The 16524-nt window shown below is 44.5% G+C and overlaps 1 protein-coding gene across 5 annotated transcripts in view; it reads left to right on the forward strand.

The window, feature by feature from the left end:
* LOC137450885 (6-phosphofructo-2-kinase/fructose-2,6-bisphosphatase 4) overlaps positions 1–16524 on the forward strand; it is a 64092-nt gene that overhangs the window by 14351 nt on the left and 33217 nt on the right. For 2 of the 5 annotated variants that reach the window (XM_068157863.1, XM_068157864.1), the window contains exons 1-2: positions 6727–6842; positions 14797–14913. In XM_068157863.1, coding sequence (XP_068013964.1) covers positions 6737–6842; positions 14797–14913 — 223 coding nt within the window. In that variant the 5' untranslated portion in view covers positions 6727–6736. Of the gene's footprint in view, positions 1–1579; positions 1619–6726; positions 6843–14796; positions 14914–16524 lie in introns of those variants that run through there. The other 3 variants (XM_068157865.1, XM_068157867.1, XM_068157866.1) reach the window with 2 other exon arrangements.

Below are 16524 nucleotides of genomic sequence, written 5' to 3' on the forward strand. Positions count from 1 at the left end.
AATTTTTGGGGACTTAGTGGGCTATTTGTCATTTTTGTTGGCTTGACTCCTGTAATAAATAAAGGGATACATTATTTGTTAACCATATAAATGACTAATGATAGAGTTTGTAGTTCATTTAGAAGAAACGTGTGTATGATGGGATAAGAGTTAAGTAGACAATGCAACTCAGTGATAAGAATGTGTGACCAAACCACAAATCCTGTTTGGAACAGCACGTAGAATAGAGCAGAATACAGAATACTTAGGTTTAGGTTGCTAGGCAGAAATCTACAGGAGTTAGGCACCTGGGATGGCACCTACTGAGCCTGCACAGAAGCAAGGTCAAGATAAGAGCACTTGAGAAAGACTACCAGCCCCCATCACAAGAGACCCGGGACCAGGATACAGACCCTTATCAGGGACTCGCACTTGCGTTAGAAAGACACGACCACCAGGCACGAGGAGCTGGCTGTTGTGATTGCAACATCCCTCCACTTTAAAAGGAGGGAACGGACTGTTGCTCGGTGCGTGCTGTTGTGGAGCAGGCGACTCCCCGGCTGCCCAGCGCTGCTTTTGCTTATTTTACCCTCAATAAAATTTTTATACTTAAACTCTGGATTGGCGAGGAGAGTGTCTGTAACACTCCTGCCATTAGATTGTGGGAAAACAAAAAGGATGGTACTTCTGGTTGAAGAGAAGACCATAGGCAGTCTTGAGCAGACGGGAAGTCTTCATTTAAGAAACTGTTAAAACAACAAAGTCTTGAGAAACTGAGCTGAGAAGGCATGAACCGATGCATGTAGTTTTGTTAATATAGTATTTACATAGCTCTTCTTTAATTGTGCATTGTGCTTGTTAAGCTGGTCACGGGAAGGAATTTAGTTTGGTTCTCTGTGAGAAGCTGTTGAAGAGTTTTTAACTTGCAAGGGATTTCTTCTACAGGGTGAATGTTCCCAAGGTTTCATCTTTGTGCGATCACCCAGGAGCTCAGGAACAGCCTGGGAGAAGAGTGCCACCTTTTTTAGTTGCTACTGCAAATTCCTTTGGGTTTCCTCGGCAAGTCGAGTTGGTATTTCCTTACAATGGTGACGACATCCCCAGCAGACAGGAGTTGTGTTTTAGGCAGGGGCCTTTTCCACAGTGAGGAAAAACTTGCCGAACTTCAGGAATATAGGAATTATCTGGGAGAGGCAGCAGTCTGTTCCCTGGAGAGGTGTTAGTGTAATAAGGGATGTGATTGAGCAGGCCAAGTGTTGCATCTACTCTACAGTAGTTTTGGTCATTATAATGGAAACTCATTTGCAAATTTGGATGCTGTCATTACCCAGAAGCTGCAGCTTATTGCTATGAAGAGAACCATAACAATTGTGGGTCAAAACAAACCCGTAAGCACTGCAGCCTATAAAGAATGTGCAGAGGAATCTCTCCTATTCCACCTGAAATGGTTTTGAAATGCTGGAGTGTTGTTCCTTGTGAATAAAAAGGGTGAAGCATAGTTGTGTGTTTGGTCACCATCTTGTCTAATTGGCTTGCAGTGTTGTAACAGCCTTGTATATTAGCTGTTGCTGGCTGTCCTCAGGTGATGCTTCCAGCTGCAGAGTTTGGCCAATGAAGAACTGCCACAAGCCTGCTGAAGGTATACTTGACTTTTTTTTATTATTATTATTTTATTAGAAAGAGAAAATCAATTATACATTCATTAGGAATTATCCTGTATGCTTTATACAAACATGGTGTAGAGGCTGAGAGATCTGGGATCGTTTAGCCTGGAAAAGAGAAGACTGAGGACATCAGGTGTTTATAAACACCTGAAGGGTGGGTGTCAAGAAGAAAGTACTTGTGTCTTTTCAGTGGTGTCCTGTGATGGGAGAAGGATCAGTGGATACAAACTGCAACACAGGAAGTTCCACCTCAATGTGATGAAAAAACTTCACTGAAAGGTTGATGGAGCACTGGAGCAGGCTGCCCAGAGAGGTTGTGGAGTCTCTTTCTTTCTGGAGACGTTCAAAACCTGCCTGGATGTGTTCCTGTGTCACCTGCCCTAGGTGATCCTGCTTTGGCAGGGGAATTGGACTTGATCTCCAGAAGTCCCTTCCAACCTCCACTGTTCCATGGTTCTCTCTGATGGTGATGTAGCGCAGCCAGCTGCCAGTTAGCTGGTCAGAGCCATGGAGACTCAGGGAGCATTGGTTGGATGTTGAAGCTGGAAACATTAAGATCTGTGTGTGGCTGAAGACTGTGCTGATGTGTGTCTGTATTTCTCCACTAACGCCAATACCTAATGATCTTTTCCAATTCTACCTTCCTCTGTGCCTCCTTAAACTGTACTGGAACTAAGATGCTGTGGTGCAATGTAGTTGAAGTCTTTTAGAGTTGTAAGCTGGTAAGCCCCAGTTACAACTGTAAGCTCCAGTTGTGAGGATATCTATTTCAGGATGGGATCATTTAAATTAACTCCTGTTTGTTACTTCTAGCTAGAACAGTAATCTGCCAGTCATGATGGACAGCACCTAGATGTAGGGCTTTGCCAGCTATTTATTGCCAGTTGTGTATGTAGAGGACAGGTGCTTCTGGTTCCCTCAAAGTGGTAAACAGCTGATGCTGCAGGGGTAAAAAAAAGTTATCTCATGATACTGTGGAAAGATTCTTGCTTTAGAGGAATGGAAGTGTTAGGTTGATGATGAAATACAATTTGTGTTTAGAAAGACTTGGAGATACTTAGTTCTGAGCGTGGACTTCTTACCCCCAGTAATTTATTGTCATTTGGTTGAGGAGAAAAGTCAGGATTAGCAGCTCTTCCTGTAGCTTTCTGTAATCTCTGACTCTACCTTGGGTGCTTAAAAGCCAAGAGCTGGAGTATTTTCACACCAGCATTCTGTGCAGCTCTGCTGTCTCCGGGCCGTGTTTACAGTGCCACTTAGCTGTGGTTCTGGAAAGTCAATTGCTTTGCCAGAGGCATAGTCTGGTGCGGGCCAGCAGCTGCAGCTCGGCATGCCTGAGCAAACCTTCATCTCACAGCGCCTGAAGCATTTGCTGCCCTCGCTGGGGTTACCTGCGAGCACATACACGCTCCGGTGTCCGGTCCCCGCCCCGCTCCGGACGGTACCGCCCGGGCTGCCGTGGCTTGGGGAGCGGTGCCTGCAGGGCACAGGCTGCCTCTGCTAGGGCGCCATCTAGTGGACGCGGCTTGGGGCAGATACTCCGGCAGATAGCCTTGCGGTGCTGCTGCCCACCGAGAGGGTAGGGTAACTGTGGCGTTTCCCCGGCGAAGTGGGGGGGTTTGGGGGTTTCGGCCGTACCCCGCCAAAGGCGTAATGCAGGGGAACGAGCGCCGTAGCGCTCGGTTGATGTAGGAATCTCCAGTTTGGGTTGCTTTTGTAAATAGGCACAGTAATAGCTGGGTGTGCTTCCGTGGGTTGGTCGTGCTGCTGCTCAAGCTCGGGCAGCACAGTAACGTGTCGAAGGGCTCTGCTAAACCTCGGCTCTGAGAAGAGGAGATCAGGACTTTGTGTTTTAGCAGTTTGGTGTTTGGTTTTTTTTTCTTGAAAGTTGTGCTCCTTATTTCAGGAACTTCCCAAAAAGATCTGCTTTGAGCTTTGCTGCAGGAACAGGATGTTGTGGTCTGGTCAGGGCTGCCAGTGCTGTGCTAGCGTGGGGACTCCTCTGCAGCTACCCTGCTTCTACAGATCACATGCTGTCACCTCTGGCTGTGTCTGTGCCCTCTTTAGTATTTTCAGGTATCTCTAGCTGGATCTTGTGCATTGCAGAAGGTTTTGTGAACTATTTTTTCATGAGCTGTATCTGCTGGACTCTATATAGGTGTGGGCACATGGAGGATTGGAAAGTCATCTTTTCTTATTCCAATTAGTGAGCTGGTGTGGCCAAAGCAATGGTGGAAGTCAGAGGTGTTGGGTGGTTTACGAATGTTTTATAGGCTGTCAGACTATAAAGTGGTATCTTACTAGGGAAATCAGATCCATGAAAATGACTTGCAGATATTGTGGAACTTGCATTATATGGTTGCATTACAAAGTAGGGTTTCTGTATGATCCAGGAGAAGCCTTGGTTCAATCTCCTCTTTTATTTCTCCCTGTCTCAGAAATAACTACCGCTTGCTTTAGGCATTAAACCCTAAGAGTTTCCCATCTTATCAGTCAGTTGCTTGAAAAGAGTAACTGGGTTACTTGCTCAAGCACATTCTGTTCCTGTGCAGCAGCCCATTTTGCATGACTGTCTTTCCTCTCAATGCTTTGCCTCTGCAGAGAGGTGCTTTTTCATGTGAGCTTTCAGCTTGGTGTGGCCCTGAGAGCAGAAGCTTTTCATAAAAGCCTTCCAAGGAGTAAAGGCTTGTTGGTGACTTCCCTGTAGCAAAGCAAGCTCAGTCCCCAAGAGTTCAACACCAGCAGGAACCAGCCTGGCTTCTCAACTCTTTGTATTAGGACAGCGTTTGATGTTTATTTGGAATTTGATGAACAGTGTTTATTTGTTCTGTCTTTTTCTAGGAGTTGAGTGTAGTGTCCTTGAAAACCACATTCTGAAATGAGATGTCAGAAGTGATACAGTATGTTTTCTTTCTCTGTGTTCTCAGCCCATTACTGGACTGAGGTGGTAAAAAAAAAACCAACAAACAAACAAAAACCCCAAACCAAATGAAACAAATGCCAAACAACAAACCTTTGAATAAGTTTGATCAACAACATGAGTTTGTCATCAATCAAGCTGAAATCTGTTCCTCACAAAAATAAAGGCTAGCAGGTGTCCCTGCACACCTCTAATGTCGTTACAAGCACCTGGATAAACCTTTAAAGTCATGTGCAGGTGCTGCAGGTTTAAAATTGCCTGAGCAAGAAGATTGACCAATGGTGTGCACTGTACTTGGGGGACAAGACTTAGAAATGTGGCAATTCATGCTGCAGGCCTCTGAAAAATGTTTTCTCTACGTGAGCAACGTTAGGTCAGTGTTTCCAGCTGCAAGGCAGCTGTGTGAGTGAAGTTTCAGTTCTTGCACGCTGTGTGGATTTGCAGAAAGGAGGCACAAACTTTGTTTCTAGAGACTGCAAGGACTCCATGTATTTTCTACTTAATGTAAGTAAAACAAGCCTGAGAAGGGCGTTTAAGAAGTCAGCATTCCTGCTGATCTTATATTTCTGCTCATGTTACATTTGTTGTGGCCTTAGCTGGCTTTACTAATGGCATTGCTGGGAAAGCAGGAGGATCGTGGTGGTGGCATGCTTGGGAGAGTGAACAGGGGTGCAGTGGGGTATGTCCTGATGCTGGACTCCATCCCGCAGACGGGTCCTCTGTTCCCTGCAATGTTTTGTGTGTCCACAGGAGACGGGCCTCCAAGATCAGCCTGGAACACAAATTAAACTGTTCCTACTCACAGCTCTTTTGGCAACTGTTAGAAGTAAATACATACTTTAAAAGGAGAAACCAAGACGCTTTCAGGTGTTTTAAAACTCCCTCTCTCTGCTCCTACTTTTTTTTGACCCTTGCAATGTAATTCCTATAACCACTCTGCCCCTCCATGCTTTGGCTCTCAACTCAAAATCAGAGGAAAAATGCTAGGGTGAAAAACATAGTGCAGGCACCTACAGTCGAAAGCTGTAGTTGGTCTTGAGAAGAAGGAAATCAGCTTCGATGAGAGGGAAGGGCAGGTCAAGCAAACATGGCTTTGGAAAAAACAAGTGCTAACTTTCCAGGGGGTGTCTCACCAAGTGTTTTGATAACTGTTTTTCTGTTGTTTATAAAGCTATGCTTTAATTTGGAATGGAAGAAAAAAAAAAAATCCTAAAATTGATTCTCAGATGATCAGAGTCTGACTAGTGTATATGTATAAAAATAACATGTGTGTGTACTTGCCTGTTGTATCTAGGTGTCATACTAATAGAGTGAATAATGCATCTAATACTTTACTACCATATTTTTAGTGTGTTGCATTTGCATTCTGTAAACTATAAGATACAGGGATGTATGCAGTCGTGAAATACTGAGCTTTTTTAAGGACTTTCTCAGCCCAGTTAATGAATTGGGTTTCCCTAGGTCGTAAGGCTGATAATGTGGCAATGCAACAGCTGAATGTGCAGTTAGCCACATCGCCGCTCTTGCTGCAGCATAGGGTCTTTTCAGTGTAATTTGTGATTTTCTAGTTTTTTTTGGGTTTGGTGGCCAAACAAGATGTTAGAAACCTATTACTTATGTCTTTCTGCATGGATATTAATTTAGCCTTTAGGGCAAAATAAGAGTTTAATTGGGAAAATGTCTCTTTCAGTGCACAGCTTCCTAAAACATGTTGCGTGCTCCTTGGACACGCTGTTATTAGGGCTAAAAAATAAAAAGCCCTGAGGCCATGTGAAGTTCTCTGTTGCTGCAGTGTTCTGGCTGCAGGGAAGGAAATCACCAGCTTGTCGGTACCCACTGCTGGCTGCACCCTGACCCCTTCTTGTCGCTTGCAGCAATGGCCCAGCTTCTCTGCCCGTGTTTTCCCCATCCGCTGCCTGGGGCCGGGGACTGCCGGCCCGGGTTGTGAAGAACAGACTCCCCGCCGTGCCAGGCCGCAGCCCCCTAGGGCCTCGCTCGGGCCGGGCCGGGGCCGGCGCTCTCCGCAGGGCGCCCCCGAGCCCGCTGCTTCCCGCGGCCGGCCTCGGCTCGGGGGGCTTGGCCTCAAGGGGCGGTGCGGCCTCGCCCCCCCGCGCCGAGAGGCGGCGCCACCCCGCCCGCAGCCACTGCAGTGGGTGCCGGGAGGCGGGTGAGGATGGCGGCGGCGTCGCCGGCGCGGGAGCTCACGCAGAACCCGCTGCAGAAGACTTGGGAGCCTTACGACAACGGGCTGCCGGCGGGGCACAGCGCCCAGCGCGGCGGTGAGCGGGGCGGGGACGGCGAGGGGGGTCTGCCCGGGCCACGCTGTCTGAGCACCGGCGGGCGGCAGCTGTCAGCGGGAACCCCGGGCGCCCGTTCCTCCTTCTCCTCGGTTGGGCCGCGGCCGAGCCCCGCGGAGCCCCTCCCGGGGGCCGTTCGGCCTCAGAGGGTCGGGGTGCGGAGAGCCCGTTGGCTGGGCGTTACCGCCCCTCTGATGCGCAGGGGTCGGTGAATGGTTCCGCCAGCCCGGGGATGGTGGGGTCTGCTGGCTGCCCCGAGGAGGATCGCCTGAAAAGCTGGGGAAGGCAGAAAACCGTGAAGCTGCTGGATCTGAGCCCGATGGAAGGCAGCAGAGCTTGGCTGGGAAAAGTGTCTTTTTCTAGTTGCTTTTGTTGGTGCTTTTTTCTTTAACTGCTCTGGTTCCAAGCAGCCTTTATATTCAGTATACCCCTCTTGAAGAGAGGCCTAAATCTGTCACTGTGTTTTTGCCTTTTTTTTCCTTTTTTCTTTCAAGGCCAATGCTGTATCAGGCCATCTGTTGTATGAGTTAATGGCTTTCCTTATTTTGAGGTGCAGCCAACCAAGTTATCATCTGAAGGCTTTGGCTCTGGCGTTAGTAAACCATACTTTATTAACATACTTTGCCTCGTGGGCTTTTTTCGTTGTTGTTTTTTTTTTTAGTCCCTTACTTAAAAAACTGAGGTTCAGTGCAAGGCAGTTTTGTAGACAAAAGGAGCTTTGACGTGTGGAATTGTTTTTATTTGTCGTGCAAAGAGGCTGTGCTGACGGACCTGAGGGCTCTGCTGCTGTGGCAGGCGGCCATGGGCTGCAGCCTCTGGTCTTGCTTTGGTCCGGCTCTTGCTAAAACAAACACCCCAGACCTTCTTGGTTTCTGCTAGGCAAGCAGGCAGGGGTGAACTGAATGTGAACTGAACTAGTCCAGCATCTGAAAAAATAGGTGCTAAGAGGAGATCAAATAGGCGAAGTCAGAAAGTGTGTATAATTGCTATTGCAAACACAATAAGGAGAATGCTTCCTTTTGGCTTTAATGTGGCATCTCTTCTCCAAACAACGTTTGTTACCGCTTTGACACAGACACTTAAAAAAAGCCCACCCAAAAAACCCAATAAAAACCCTGAAACAAACAAAACACAAGAACAAAATGCCATATTTACCACGGGTAATCTGGTGACGTACAGTCTTCTTGGCAGAATTATTTAGCTTGCCTTGACTGTAAAGTAAAACCCAAACAATTCCACATACTTATGTTGTGGGTCTCGTTTGTTTTTTTGTTTTGTAGGATTCTGTAGTGTTTGATGCCCACAGCCCCCTTATAATTGAAAAACCTTTTTGCTAGAAAGACAGATTTGTAAGTTGTTGGGGTTTTTTAATCCTTTTGCATGCATTTGCTCCTACAGCTCTGCTCATACTATGTCTACAGTCATTTGTGATCCATAAGAATTGAGATGGCCCGGAGAGGATCAGAACTTTCTCTTCATAAAACCGTCTATCTTGTCTCAACAAACTGAGAACGTTTTGCAGTTCTTCCTGTGCAAGGGAGATGCAGAGTCCTTTATCCCCAGTATTTCCATCTGTCCTGCATTGCACTGTGTTCCAGTGAGGTAAAGTGACCTTCAGGCCCTGTAGCTGTGCTGTGGCAGCCCAGGACAGGGTGCCCAGACTAGATGATGTGGGGCATTGTTGGGTTGACCACTTCCAGTTCTCTGCTGCCACAGAGATCTGTGTTAAACACACTGTTCAAAAAATACAAGCTTGAGTGGTTTTCTTGTCCTCAGAGGTAGCTTTCTAGTGGAAGTGGAAACAGTGGAACTAATTGCTCTGATGTCTTTTGGACTTCTAGGTTAAAAAGCTGAACTCTTCCAGTCTCCTTTGGTTGGGATGTTGTTTTTTGATTTGGTTCTTTTATTGGTTAATTTGCTCATTTGGGCTAGTGACCTTTATTTGCACTACTTCTAGTCTTTATCTTTCTAGAAGGTGGGTGAGCAGATTTGTGCAGTGAGGACTCAGCAGAGCTCTCTTCAAAGGGATTTACCTGTGTTAGGTGGTGTAAATGTGATTTTTCTAAAAGTTGTAGCAAGTGGAGTTATCTTCGGGGAGAAATCTGTCTGGCTGTGCCTGAGTTGAGCTGTTGTGGGGCTTTGAACAGTTCCTTTAGGCTGTGCATTGTGAGGTCTTCACAGAGCAGTTGTGGCTTTGTGCAGCCTACCAAGCAGGCTGAACTTTTACAGCTCGTGAGACCAGTAAAATGAAGGTAACTGTTCTAAATGACCTTCTAAAGTAAGCCTTCAAGGTGACAGAAATGCATATTTTTTATTAATAACTGCCACTTGCCTTTTGTGGTCTTTTGTGAAAAGCTTGGCCTGTAAATAGGTTGCAGTAAAGCTACTCTTGGCATTGGATGTCAGATTGCCTCAGGCTCTATGAATCAAGCAATGCCTACAAATGTGGACATAAAAAATAAATAGCAATGTGTGACATAGCAAAAGTTGTTTTGAGGGCCTATTAGAGGATGTTTATAGAGTGAGAGATAAATAGTGACCTTCCTGTGGTTAAATATTCTTTTTCCCCTTACTGCAGTTAAGGACATTGTTTACCTAAAGCTGCTGGAATTTGGTCATTCTCATGATTTTTATTTGTGTTTGTAGAGCAGTATGTGTGTACATCAGGGCCAAAAAGAAAAAAGTCTCAAATGAAGGTTATCTTTGCTCTAAAGAATTGTACCCTTTGAGCTCGTGCTGGTGATGCACATTTGTTTTCTCAACCCTAGAAAGTGAAAATAGAGAAAGAGTTGAGGACAACACCCAGCTGTAGCCTGAGGGTCAGGATATATGGTGGGCCATAGCTGTTGGTATCAGAGCTGTAGAAAGCAAATGGTAACCCCAGGCAATTGGGTGGCAGAGCTGCTAGGAACAGCTGGTGACATGAGGCTGGCTAAAGGACAAATATGAATTCTGAAGCCCTTGTAGCAAGGTGATGTCAGAAACTGATGATTTCGTAGGATGGTTTGGGTTGGAAGGGACCTTGAAGACCATATAGCTTCAACCCCTCCTGCAATGGGCAGGGACACCTTCTATTAGACTAGATTGCTCAAGGCCCCCATCCAACCTGGCTTTGAACAATTCCAGGGTTGGTGCCTCCACAACATCTCTGGGCAATCTATTCCAGTGCTTTGCCACCCTCATGGTGAAGAATTTCTTCCTAATGCCTAATCTAAATAGAGTTTCTTCCAGTTCAAAGCCCTTATTCCTCAACATGTTGCTACATGCTTTTGTAAAAGTCCCTCTCCAGCTATCCTGTAGCTCCCTTCAGATACTGGAGGGCTGCTATTAAGGTCACCCTGGAGATTGGACATCACCCTGGAGATTGGACATCACCCTGGAGATTGGACATCACCCTGGAGATTGGACATCTCCCTGGGTTTGGACAAAAACAGGAGAAACAAGTTAGAATGGACTTTTTTTCAGGTCCAGGTGCAGGGTGCTCTTCAGGTAGAGCAGTAGGATGGAGAACCTGTCCCTAAAGGACGGCAAAGAAAGGTGACTGATTGTCATCATCAATCAACAGGAAAAATGGATTAAATTGGATAAGTGATAGGGGAAAACACGTAGGGCTAACATTTGGAAGAGTGATTGTGTTTGCTGAGAGATACTTGGGTGTGAGCCTCTGAATAGTGCAGTGATTTTTGGAGAACAGGCCTTGAGATGAAGGCTACAGAAACAGCAAGGATCTGTTGTAAACTTCAGATGGCAAACTATAGCAGCTTGATGCAAAAAGTATCAGACCTTAAAAGCTGACTTAAAAATCTAACAAAGATACAAAAAAAACCCAACCCTTGTTTGGATGAAAGGAAGGGACAGTTGCTGATAGGTAGTAGGTGAATTTGGAAAATGGCTGGTAGGTAAACCAGCTCTTATCTCCAGCTTCACAAAGTGATGTGAGTTTTGAGAGCTGATGAAATGCTGCACGGCTGACCTAGCTTGTTCAGTGTCCCAGTTTGGTGTCACAACCTTCTTTTGCCTCTTGTGTTATTTCACAATCGAGTCTAAGATGCCAGAATTGAGCATGTAGTTTCTGCTCTCTTTGACTGTTAAATCTTAAACTTTTAATTCTCCTCTGAGCTGCAGCTTGTGGTGGTGTTCAATAGCATGTAAAAATGTTTAACTGCAAGAATGACTTAGCTTGAATGGCAATACTTGATTGTAATGCTCTTCCTCACTTGGCCATTTTCCTCTGGCATTGTGGACATGTTTTTTGTGCATTTCCTCTAAACGAGGTGGTGCAGCATGCATTCCTTTTTGAAGCTGCTGTTTATAAACATGCAGTGTCACGTGTATATATTGCAAACACTTATCTTAAAGAAAGAAAACTGAGTAAAGTCACAGAGCATTTTTAGCAAATGAAGGCATGCCATCTTATAATCTTTGTTTTGCTGTTCTGCATGTGTATGTTCTTCTTGCAAAATCAGTGTTGATAGCACAACCACAGGTTGGGGCTGTCAGAAACCCTCAGGAGTTACCTACTTGAAGCAGTGCTACAAAATTAGTTTGTTTCTCAAGAGTAGATGATGTAGAGAGATTTATGGAGGTAAACCAAACAATCCAGCCCTTAGGCATCTGCCTCGTCTTTGCCGCTTGCATCCAAGGTGATGCAAATTGTTTTGCATATAAAGTGAATGATGGTGAGGTGCTGTGAAAAGAGGAATTGAGGATTGTGCCCTTGGGAAGATAAAAGCTAAAGAAGCTTTTTTTGTTGTAGGAGTTAGATGTCTCACTTGTTGATTGTTTGGGTTTTTTAATCAATCCGCCTTCTAATGTCAAAATTGCTGATATTCCCTCGAAGGAAGGTGTTAAGTCTTGAGATGCTGACATTTTAAATACTGTCACTGGAAGGAAGCTGCCTCCTCACTTCCAGTGAGCTTTGGCAGTGTTCACTTGAGAAAGCTGTGGTTCAGTCATGTAAAGTGAAAGGTAATTAAATGGCTTTTAAGCATTTGATAAATTCTCAGAGCTTCGTGATTTTTTTTCTGGCCTATTTTACTGAGCTACTGAGCAAAATTAAGCCTTGTAAATTACACAGATCAAAAGGGGATAAAAGCCAAAAACCTTTGTTTGTTGTCTTGAGTCTTAAGTGTGTCGTGGAGAGCACTACAGGGAGGTACAGAAGAAATAAAACAGTTGCTTTGTGTGTTTTATTTTCAGTCCTGTCATTTAGCCATCTGCAGTTTTGGGCAGCACATATGCCTTTGTCTTCTACCTCCAAGTGTATAGATGTGCTTGTCACTGAGTGCCACCTGTGTAAGCAGCATTAGACTGCAACCACAGTTGGTTATCCAAAGCAGAAAACTAAATGTTTTCTGTTGCCTCAAACTTTGGACTGCAAACTGACATCATCTTGTTGAAGACAAGCACTGGTGGGTGGTATATGCTGTAACATCATGTACTGTGTGGTGGCATTTACTGGGCTGCGGTATTACATGAGCAGAGATCATTTGGATCAGTGGTATTCTTCCTTCTGGTGTGCAGGTCTTACTGGTACCTGCCTTTTATAGAGGAAAACCACTCTTGTCATCCAGGTGCCTCATCAGAAAAGGACTGCAGTGTGATAATTCCCTTGGCTTCTGCTGTATAGTTGCACAGTAGATAGCAGTGCACAGAGTGATCAGGAGAGCATTAGGTGCAGACTGTATGCATAGGGCGCTAATAAAAGTAGTTTTGCTAGGTTTTGTTGTAGTACTTTGTTGAAATCTCTGTCAAAATGGAAGTGATGCCAGAGTTGCACACTGACTGCTTGGCAATGGGAAGAAATGTCCCTCTTGCATGTTGTTGTAGTTGTGTTGATCCAGTTTGCTCCTCAGTGAGATCTATTACAAGATGATGTAGGCTGTAGGATTTGGCTTAGAGAGTGGTTGTTGGGTGTAATCTGTGTAGCAACCATGGAAGTTGGTTGCAGATTTCTTTGTGGTAGCTTCCTAGCCCTTAGTTTTGCAAAATGTGAGTTTTGCCCTGGTATAGGTTTATTGTTACATTACCAGAAGACAAGTGTTCTGTGAGAAGGCAAAGCTTGTGTGGCTCACTGGGGGACACGAGGAAAAAAGAGGGGATCTAAGTATGATGTTAGCTGGTAAATTCTGTCCAGAATGGGTCGAAAGCAGAGTTCCTTGGGAGAGCAGGTGGACATGAAGCTGTCTGCAGAGCCTTTTCTGTACACATCCTGGTTTGTCTTTTAAAACTTTTGCTGTTTTTACTGGAAAGTTGTTTAAAACTCAAGCTAGGTGTTTCTGATTAAGAACCTTTCAAGCTGTCTTCCCTTAAAACTCCTAGGGACTCAGGGATTTCTCTCATCTAGCTACATTACTGTCCTTAAAACTAGAAGCAACGCTGCTTAGCTCAGTGAGCACTGTGTACTCTTTGTAATTCATGGACTGTCTCCTCAGAAGCTTTGTTCCTTCCCTTGGAGAGAGGGTTCACGGAGCTGAACTTAGGACACAAGAGGAAAAAGGACAAGAAAACATTTTCTCTTGTTTATAGGCTTTGTACAGAGGAGCTTAACTCTGAGAGCTTTTATCAGTGTCCTTTCAGAGACACGGATGTGTTTGGATAGATCTCTTTCGGTTTGCATTCATTTCCCTGAAACTTTTGTTGCATGGAGTAACAGACTGTTCTGTGGGTTTGAGGTGAGGTATGGCTCATGAGAAGGGGTGCATTTTTAATGGTTTGAGTGTTTATCTTGTTTTCTTTCTATCTTTTTCCCCTTTTCAAGGCATGTTTCAAGAAAATGCATGTTTGTTGCTTTTTGATGGTCTTACTATGAGGAGTGGCTATGCCAAATTCACGCAGGTGACTCGGGGATGTGACTTTGTCAATCCAAGATTTGGGAATCTTGGCCAATTATTGTGGTTTGTACAACAGTTCTGTTATGCCTCACAGCATAACACTGAGAGTCTTTTAGAGTGAATTGACTCCCCCTCTCTCAAGACACTGAGGAAACTGATGCATGTGTGGATTGGGTAGAAATTAATTCCCTTTGAATTGGGGTCGATGGAGCTGGTGATATCTTTACACCACTTTAATATCTTGTTTCTTTTTAGGCAGTTCCTTGTAGCTGTGGTAGATTCATGCAAGGTATCCATAGTTTTGTGCACTAAAATGTTCAAACATTCATAATTTGAAAGGAAATGCCTCAAGGTTTTGAGTTTGTACATATAACTCCTTCAGCTTCCTACAGTGGCTTAGGTTTTTATTTAATTAAACATGCTGCCTTTGATTAAGAATATTTCTATACATCTATCTGTATATCAGATTATTGTGCTTGATTACCTGGAATACTTGTGTTTTATTCCTAGTAATCATGAAAGAACAGTCAGAATGACCTCTGTTCCAAGAGTATTGAAATATGTAAAGGAGAAATAACTAGCAATTACCACGTCATACTGTAATGCATTAAGCTGCATCTGTTATCCTTGTTATGCACAAGACCAAGCAAAGGTTTAGCAGGGTTGAGTCTTTAAAAATTATCTGAAAATTGTACACACCTTGCAATTTCCTTTCAATGCAAGCACAGAACTGAGGTGCATATGGCTGGGAGAGTCAGTGTCCTTGTTTTGGTGTTGTTTTCATATGTCTTATACCATGTATGCAAACGCGTAAGTTTCTTGTCCTCTGCCTGTACACATCCCTTGTGTCCAACTTTACACTACCACTGGCTCACCCTTCCAAAGTTCAGCACAGCCTAAGAAACCTGGGTTGATCCACTGTACTGCTGAGAAACCCCTCTGACAGTGCCAAGACACATGCATGAGCTGTTTGAACAATCACTTCCTCAGAGAACACACGGGTTGTAATTTTCCACATGGCTTGTAATTTTCCACCACAATGTCAGCCTTCACTTTGTGGGACCCTCAGTGGTAAGTCCTAGTTCTCTGTTTCTCTGTTTCAGTATGTATGACCAACTGCCCTACGCTGATTGTCATGGTGGGTCTCCCAGCAAGAGGAAAAACCTACATCTCGAAGAAGCTGACACGCTATTTAAATTGGATCGGAGTGCCTACAAAAGGTGCTGGATTTGCTTTTCTTTACATCACAAGCACAGGGCAGATGTTATTTATTTTATAAATTCTCAGTATTTTGCTGCCAATTTTGACTACTCAAAATCCTGCCTTAACTTTTAAGTAGTATAGACAAGCTCTCCTTTCTGTTTAGATGTTAATTAATCAAATTCTGGCGACTGTTTATTTACCTGCTTGTTCTGACAGGTGCTTTAATCAGCTGTTTGCCCTTGTTCCTTAACCCTTTGGTTCTTCAGCTATCCTCTTGGGTTGTGTGGGTGCTTTAAATTTTTTTTTGCTTGTTTTTTTGTCTTTCCTTTTCTCTATGTGGGTGAAAGGGAATGTCATTTTACAAGTGGACAAGCAGCCTGTGCTTCTGGGTTAAAGTTCTGACCTCTTCTCTGAACGTTGTGCAATATTTTTCTGTGCAACTCTGTGCTTAACTGCATTTGTGAAGTAAGTAACAGCTCTTTGAATATTAAGTGCCCAAGGACCTGAGGCAGCCTCTTGTTATCACACTCTTAAGGACTTTATATGTGTTTTTCGACTGGGGAATGACGGCTCAGATTGCCTGGGCCAAGGACCTTTCTGCCCTACCCCATTCCCGAGCTGCTGTGGTATCGTGTGGGCCCAGATCAAAGAGTAAACAAGACCTAAGTTTATTTGAGGCTCTGAACAGACATCTCCCTTGCCTTCTCAGTCTGTGTAGAAGGAAAAGATAGTTTTGGTATTGTGTGTTTCTGTGTCTGGTAGTTTTATAGTTTTGACTAGTTAATAATTTAAGTAACATTAAACGTAATAGACCGTACTAAAGTGTAGGCTTTTGGCTGGATATTCAGAGATGTATTTCCTAGTAGCTCCAAGAAGGTAAGATGAAGTTGTGAACTGCCTTTTGCTTCTAGGGTATAGCTTTTTGAGTTGGTGTTCTCTTAAGCTCTTAGAAATCTGGCTAATATAGTTTATTTGGATGAGATGTTATGAAGGATAAGTTACATGGTCTGAGAGTTTATAGGATTTACATTATCACTTGAGTTTTGACTGTTCTCACACAGTGTAACTGTCTGATGAGCAGTATTGCATATTTAGGTACTTAGTTTTATCCATTAGGCTGAAACAGAGTACCAGTCTAAACAGGTTAGCCTGTATCCAGGATGATAAAATGTATGTGATGTAACTATTAGATACACATCTAACCTACATGGCACTCTGGGACATGGTTTAGTGGTGGACTTGGTAGAGTTAGTGGTTGGACTTGCTGAAATTGAAGAGCAAAATGATTCTCTGATTTCCAAGGGTAGAAGGCTGTCAAAAAAGATTAAATGGCATCCTGGCCTGCATCAGGAACAGTGTGGCCAGCAGGAGCAGGGAGGTCATTCTGCCCCTGTACTCAGCACTGGTCAGGCCACACCTTGAGTCCTGTGTCCAGTTCTGGGCCCCTCAGTTTAGGAAAGATGTTGAGTTGCTGGAACATGTCTAGAGAAGGGCAACGAGGCTGGGGAGGGGCCTGGAACACAGCTCTATGACGAGAGGCTGAGGGAGCTGGAGTTGCTTAGCCAGGAGAAGTGGAGGCTCAGAGGAGACCTTATTGCTGTCTACAGCTACCTGAAGGGAGGTTGTAG

The sequence above is a fragment of the Melanerpes formicivorus genome, unplaced genomic scaffold (assembly GCF_026170545.1).
Source record: "Melanerpes formicivorus ecotype bairdi unplaced genomic scaffold, bMelFor1.0.p_v2 SCAF_38, whole genome shotgun sequence".
In the NCBI taxonomy this organism is placed as follows: domain Eukaryota; kingdom Metazoa; phylum Chordata; class Aves; order Piciformes; family Picidae; genus Melanerpes; species Melanerpes formicivorus.